The sequence below is a fragment of the Microtus ochrogaster genome, linkage group LG4, assembly GCF_000317375.1.
Source record: "Microtus ochrogaster isolate Prairie Vole_2 linkage group LG4, MicOch1.0, whole genome shotgun sequence".
Classification (NCBI taxonomy): Eukaryota; Metazoa; Chordata; class Mammalia; order Rodentia; family Cricetidae; genus Microtus; species Microtus ochrogaster.
In genome coordinates, this window is record NC_022030.1 from 18246754 (window position 1) to 18253483 (window position 6730).

The 6730-nt window shown below is 47.0% G+C and overlaps 1 protein-coding gene across 1 annotated transcript in view; it reads left to right on the forward strand.

Annotated features, from left to right (window-relative positions):
• C5ar1 (complement C5a receptor 1) overlaps positions 1–3635 on the forward strand; it is a 9276-nt gene extending 5641 nt beyond the window's left edge. Inside the window, exon 2 of the mRNA XM_005361058.2 lies at positions 2515–3635. Coding sequence (XP_005361115.1) covers positions 2515–3564 — 1050 coding nt within the window. The 3' untranslated portion in view covers positions 3565–3635. The remainder of the gene's footprint in view (positions 1–2514) is intronic.
• The last annotated feature ends 3095 nt before the right edge of the window (positions 3636–6730 follow it).

Consider the following 6730-nt stretch of genomic DNA (forward strand, 5'->3'; position numbering starts at 1 on the left):
CCTCTGCCTCCCAAGTGCTGGGATTAAAGGCGTGCGCCACCACCGCCCGGCAGCTCCTCTCTTATACTAACTAAAACGTTGGATCATCTCTACCTCCCTCTCTCCCTCACTTCCTTCCTAAGACAGAATCTCACTGTCTGGCTCTGGCAGTACGGGAACTCACTATGTCAAACATGCTGGCCTCAAACTCACAGAAATCTATCTGGCTCTGTCTCCTGAGTGCTGAGATTAAAAACAAGTATCATGCCAGGAAGTGGTGATGGCGCACTCCTTTAATCCCAGCACTCGGGAGGTAGAGGCAGGTGGATCACTGTGAGTTTGAGGCCAGCCTGGTCTACAGAGTGAGCTCCAGGACAGTCAGACTCAAAGAACAGATCAAAAGCATGTGTCGTCATATCTGGCATCTGTCTATCATTTTAACCAAAGAGAAAATTTCATAAAACTTTTTCTTGGGCTGGAGAGATGGCTCAGTGGTTAAGAGCATTGCCTGCTCTTCCAAAGGTTCTGAGTTCAATTCCCGGCAACCACATGGTGGCTCACAGCCATCTGTAATGAGGTCTGGTGCAGAGTATTGTATACATAATAAATAAGTAAATATTAAAAAAAAAAGACAGGGACTCACTTTAAAAAAAAAAACAAAACTTTTTCTTGAGGCATTCTCATGTAGCCCAGGCTGGCATGGGGCTCACTCTGAGCTGAGGATGACTTTGAACTTCTGAACCTCTTGCCTCCATATCTCAAACTCTGGGGTGTGAGCCACCATTTCTAGTTTTATATTGTCCTGGGTTTGGAGCCCAGGACTTCATGAATATTAGACAAGTGCCTTACCCACAGTCCCAGGCTCACTCCTCCCTGGCGAGATTCGGTTTCATGTAATATGGGCTAGCATTGAATGCTTCCCCATCTTGTGTCCAGGTCCTGAATGCCATGAGCCACCAAGCCTGGTTTGAGAGAAGATCTTTTAAAGCAGTGGTCCTCAGTCTTCCTAATGCCACAATGCTTTTCATTCAGTTCCTCATGTTGTGGTGACTCCAACCATAAAATTATTTTCATTGTTACTCCATAACTGTAATTTTGCTACTGTTATAAATCATAATGTAAATATCTGTGTTCTCCAATGACTTTAGGAGACCCCTGTGAAAGGGTCGTTCAACCCCGGAAGCGATCCGCATGTTGAGAACTCGCTGTTTTAAAGGAAAACCACAAACCCACAAGACATCCATCACTGTTCTCAAAGGCCACATTGCCCAATATACTTACACATCATGGTCACACTGTCACTCTGTGTCAACATTGACACCCTGTAGGAACCCACCCGCTGGGCATGCCAGCCACAGAGCGAAGCCTCACTTCCAATAATGAGGTGTTTTGAAATAGATAACATTGTCCTTTCTTTATTTCAACTTTGGATATTGGTCCAAATTCAGGGCACACTTCTGTAATCCCAGCACATGGTAGGTGGAGGCAGGAGGATCCGTAGTTTAAGGTTATCTTCAGCTACATAGTGAGTTTAAGTTTTGAAACCAGCCTGGGGTATAGCAGACTCTGTCAAAAAACCAAACAATAAAGGAACAACAACAATAGCAACAAAATCATTTGTGTGTGTGTGTGTGTGTGTGTGTGTGTTCGTATGAGAGAGAGAGATAATGTCTGGCCACATAGCTCATGCTGAGCTTGAATGCATGACAATCCTCATACACATTTTGATTTTTTAAAATATTTCACTGGGAGCTGAGATGGCTCAACAGTCTAGAGTTGCCAGAGGACTGGAGTTCATTCCCCGGCTCCTATGTAGAGTAGCTCACAACTACCTGTAGTTCCAGGGGTTCCAATGCCCTCCTCTGACATCCCAGGTCACCTGCAGTAACATGCATGTGCACGCGCGCCGTGCGCGCGCACACACACACACACACACACACACAAACATATAATTAAAAAAAATCACATCAGTGGCGGGATGGCTTAGCAGGTAGGCCTGGAGAGCTGACTTCTATCCCGGAACTCACATAAAGGTTGAGGGAGGGAGCAGGCCCCACAAAGCTGTTGTCTGGCTTCCATGTGTATGCTACCACATGCACATGGACACATACATAGACAATAATAAATTAAAAACATTTCATTGGTCAGGCACAGTGATGTACACCTTTAATCCCATCTCTTGGGAGGCAGAGGCAGGTGGATCTCTGTGAGTGTGAGGCCAGCCTGGTCTACATAGTGAGGCCCTGTCTCAACTCTGTCCCCACTCCCTCAGTATCATATTGAAGTTCGGGTTTGGCAGGCCTTTCCTGTACACTCATCACTTGGGTACCTGGCATGATTTCAGCCTAAGCATTCAAGACCAGCTTGGATAACTTACAGCAACCCTGTGTCAAAATAAAAACTACAAATGGCTGGTTATATAGACCTTCAGTGTCCCATGGTAGGGCTGAGACTCAGAAAGATGGGGCAATGTCCCAGTTTCCCGGGGGCGTGTCTGCTAACTCACGCACTGTCCACCTCTTTGATCCTGCTTAGGACCCCATGAACACCACTGAGGACAACTATGACTACCCTTCTTGGACCCTAGACCCCAACAAGCCTGTGGATGGGCCTATAAAACAGCAGTTGCATCCTGGGGATATTGTAGGCCTGATCATCTACTCGGCTGTGTTCCTGGTGGGAGTTCCTGGGAATACCCTGGTGGTGTGGGTGACAGCATTCGAAGCCAAACGTACCATCAATGCCATCTGGTTTCTGAATCTGGCCGTGGCCGACCTCCTGTCATGCTTGGCTCTGCCTGTCCTGTTCATTGCCGTTATAAAGTACGGGGACTGGCCCTTCAGCCCCCAGGCCTGCTCAATCCTGCCCTCACTCATTCTGCTCAACATGTACGCCAGTATTCTGCTGTTGGCCACCATTAGTGCTGATCGTTTCCTGTTGGTCTTCAACCCCATCTGGTGTCAGAAGGTCCGAGGGCCAGGCCTGGCGTGGATGGCCTGCGGAGTGGCCTGGGTCTTAGCTCTGCTCCTCACCATCCCGTCCTTCATATTCCGTCAGGTGTACAAAGACCCCTACTCAACCAAGTTGTTATGTGGTGTTAACTACGGTAAGAATGGCTTCCGCAAGGAGAAGGCTGTGGCCCTGCTGCGGCTGATCATGGGTTTTGTGTTGCCTCTGCTCACACTCAATATATGCTACACGTTCCTTCTTCTACGGACCTGGAGTCGCAGGGCCACACGCTCCACCAAGACGCTCAAGGTTGTGGTGGCTGTGGTTACCTGTTTCTTTGTCTTCTGGCTGCCCTACCAAGTAACAGGGATCATGATAGCTTGGCTGCATCCGTCCTCAACCACCTTCAGGAATGTGCAGAAGCTGAATGCCCTGTGCGTATCCCTGGCCTACATCAACTGCTGCGTCAACCCTATCATCTATGTTGTGGCTGGCCGGGGCTTCCAGGGGCGGCTTCGCAAGTCACTTCCCAGTATCATCCGCAACGCGCTCTCGGAGGACTCCGTAGCCAGGGACAGCAAGTCTTTCACTCGGTCCACGATGGATACTTCAACCCAGAAGAGTCAAGCAGTGTAGAGTAGATGCTGCCACTACCCCTTCTGTTCCTTCTCCAGCCCTCCTCTCTCTCATTTCCTCCTCCTTTTTATCTTCTGCTTCTTTCTCTTTTTCCTTTTCCTCCTCCCCCTCGCTCTCCCTTTCTTCTTTTATGAGACTCTCTCTAAGTTGCCCTGGCTAGCCTTGAACTCAGGATCCTCCTGGATTCTGGGATTATAAGCATAAATTCCTTTAAAGAAAAATATGATACTGATTAAGGTATTACTTGGCTTTCATTTTTTTCCCCCTCCAACATAGGGTTTCTCTGTAGTTTAGGAGCCTATCCTGGAACTCACTCTGCAGATCAGGCTGGCCTCGAACTCACAGAGATCCACCTTTCTCTGCCTCCCAAGTGCTGGGATTAAGGGTGTGTACCTCCAATACCTGGTCGTGTTATTTATTATTATTCTTTTTTTTATGATACTGGGGATTAAAGTCGGGGCTCGCAAATGCCACTCAATTAAATTACCACTGAGCTATATAGCCCTAGACTCCAGGGAACCAGTAACCACCACTTACCTTTTCTTTCTTTTTTTCTTTTCTCTCTCTCTCTCTCTCTCTCTTTTTTCTTTTTCTTTTCTTTGACACAAGGTCTCATGTCGCCAAGTGTTGTGATCTAGGCCTGTGTTACTGTGTTCAAGCCATCCCTTATCTCTACAGTGTTGTCTCTTCATGAATGGTGTTAGGTGGAAGCCAAGCTTTGTAAAGACAGCTGTGTGTGTCTTGTATGATAAAGACTTTTTAAAAAGGTATAAAAATGTGTTATTTAATCGTCTAAAGCATTTATTTATTTATTTATTTTATAGGGGGTGGTCCTGGGCACATGCCACGTCTTATAATTTATTTAAAAATTGGTGGGAAAAAGGAATACCATACAACAGGGTTCACATGGGAGGTTTATTGGAAGAGAAAGGGCAGAAAAGGAACTTGCTCTCAGTGGCTGCAGTTGAGGATGTATCCTGTCAGGACCCCAAGGGCAGGCCAGTTCAATGCCTGAATATTAACACCGGGACGTATGTGTGGAGGTCAGAGGACAAGGTGTTGGAATTGGTTCTCTCATTTCAACCAGGAGGGTCCCGGGAATTGAACCCACGCCAGAGTTATATGGTCAGCCGTAAATGTACTCTTTTATAACGTGTAATCTCTGTTTTGATTACAAGTGCGCGTGAGTGTGTGTGTTGGTTAGAACGAGGCAGTTGGGTGAATGGTTTTGAATTATCTGGTCAGCACACTAAAAAAGGGAAGAAGAAAGATTCAATAAGAGAAAACCTGGGCGTGGGGGTGCAAATCTCAGGGACCAGAACTGGCCATGAGAAACCAGCCTGGATGACCCAGGGAGACTCCTCTCACCAAGTCCACACAAGCAATAAATAATGAAAAATTCTGGAGTTTGGCTCTGCTAGGTCATCCTTCTTCCTGGTGGATATGACCTCTGGTTTCTACCCATGTGCTGGTGACACTTTTATATGGTGACAGAAATGTCACCAGGACATTTTTTTTTTTTTTTGAGGCAGGGTTTTCTGTGTAGCTGACCTGGAACTCAGGGATCCACCTGTCTCTGTTTCCCGAGTGCTGGGATTAAAGGCATGAGCCACCACATCCGTCTTTATTCTATTTTTTTTTTTTTTGGATGGCCACTATGGGTTGAAACTTGTTTTTGAGACAGGCTCTCATTCAGGCTGGTCTCAGGCTGGCTATATAGCTGAGTCTGGTCTTGAACTTGTGACCCTCCTGCCTCCACCTGCCACAGGGCGGATTAAAGGTGTGTTCCCAACCCCACAAGACTTGTCTCACTCTTGTGATCTTCTCACTCCTGACCTCTCCACCTGCTCACCCCTGTCCCAGATGTCCTTCGACAAACCTCTTCCTCTTCAGCTTCTCCATCCCAGGAAAAACCACACTGGCCACCTGCTCACCCACGCCCTTTCCTCCTACCACCCACCCGGCTGCTCCAGGTCCTCTGTCTTCTCCCTCTCGGGTCCACATCTCACCTCTCCCCTGGTCCCCTTCTTTCAGGGAGTCCCCTGTGACCACTCCCACCCCGCTTCCCACCCACAGTCTTCATTCTTGGACACTTTTGAGCTTCCTGGTTTAGAGCATAAGAAGTAGTGGCTCAGCTCCTTCCCAGCTCCATCCAGAAGATGCTCTTTTAAGAGCTGTGCCTGCGCAGGGGTGGGGGCCTAGGAAGATGGATCAGCGATTAAGAGCACGCATTCCTTTAGAGCAGTGATTCTCAACCTATGGGTCACGACCCCTCTTACAAACCTCTATCTCCAAAACTATTGTTAATTTATTTATTTTTATTTTATGTGCATAGGTGTCGGGTCATTTGGAATTGGAGTTGCAGACAGTTGAGATGACATGTGGGTGCTGGGAATTGAACCCGGGTCTTCTGGAGGACCAGTCAGTGTTCTTAACCATTGAGCCATCTTCCTAGTCCCTTCCAAAAATATTTACATCATAGTTCATAACACTAGAAAAATTAGTTATGAACTGGGCGGTGGTAGCATATGCATTTAATCCTAGCACTCGGGAGGCAGAGGCAGGTGGATTTCTGTGAGTTCGAGGCCAGCCTGATCTACAAGAGCGAGTTCTAGGACAGGTACCAAAACTACAGAGAAACCCTGTCTTGAAAAACCAAAAAAAAAAAAAAAATTAAAGTTATGAAGTAGCAATAAAAATAATTTTATGGTTGAGAGTCGCCACAACAAGGGATTGTATTAAAAGGTCACAGCATTCATTAAGAAGTTCCCAATATCACATAGTGTCTCCTAATGGTCTGTAATGGCCTCCATGCACACCAAGCACATGCGTGGTGTACATCATACATGGAGGCAAAACGCCCATACATATAACATAAAAATAAATACTTAAAAAGAGAGCTGGATCCAGGGCAGGATGCATTTCACCAGGTAGAATGCTTGCCTATCATGCATGGAACCTGGGGTTCAGTTGCCAACACTGAATAAGCCCTTCCTCCACTGAATGGTGGCAGGGCGTGGTGGTACACACTTTTAATTCCAGCACACCAGCCACAGAAGCAGGCAGATTTCTGGGAGTCTGTGGCCAACCTGGTCTCATAGTGAGTTGCAGGTCAACTAGGGATACATAGGTCTCAAAACAAAACAACACACACACACACACACAC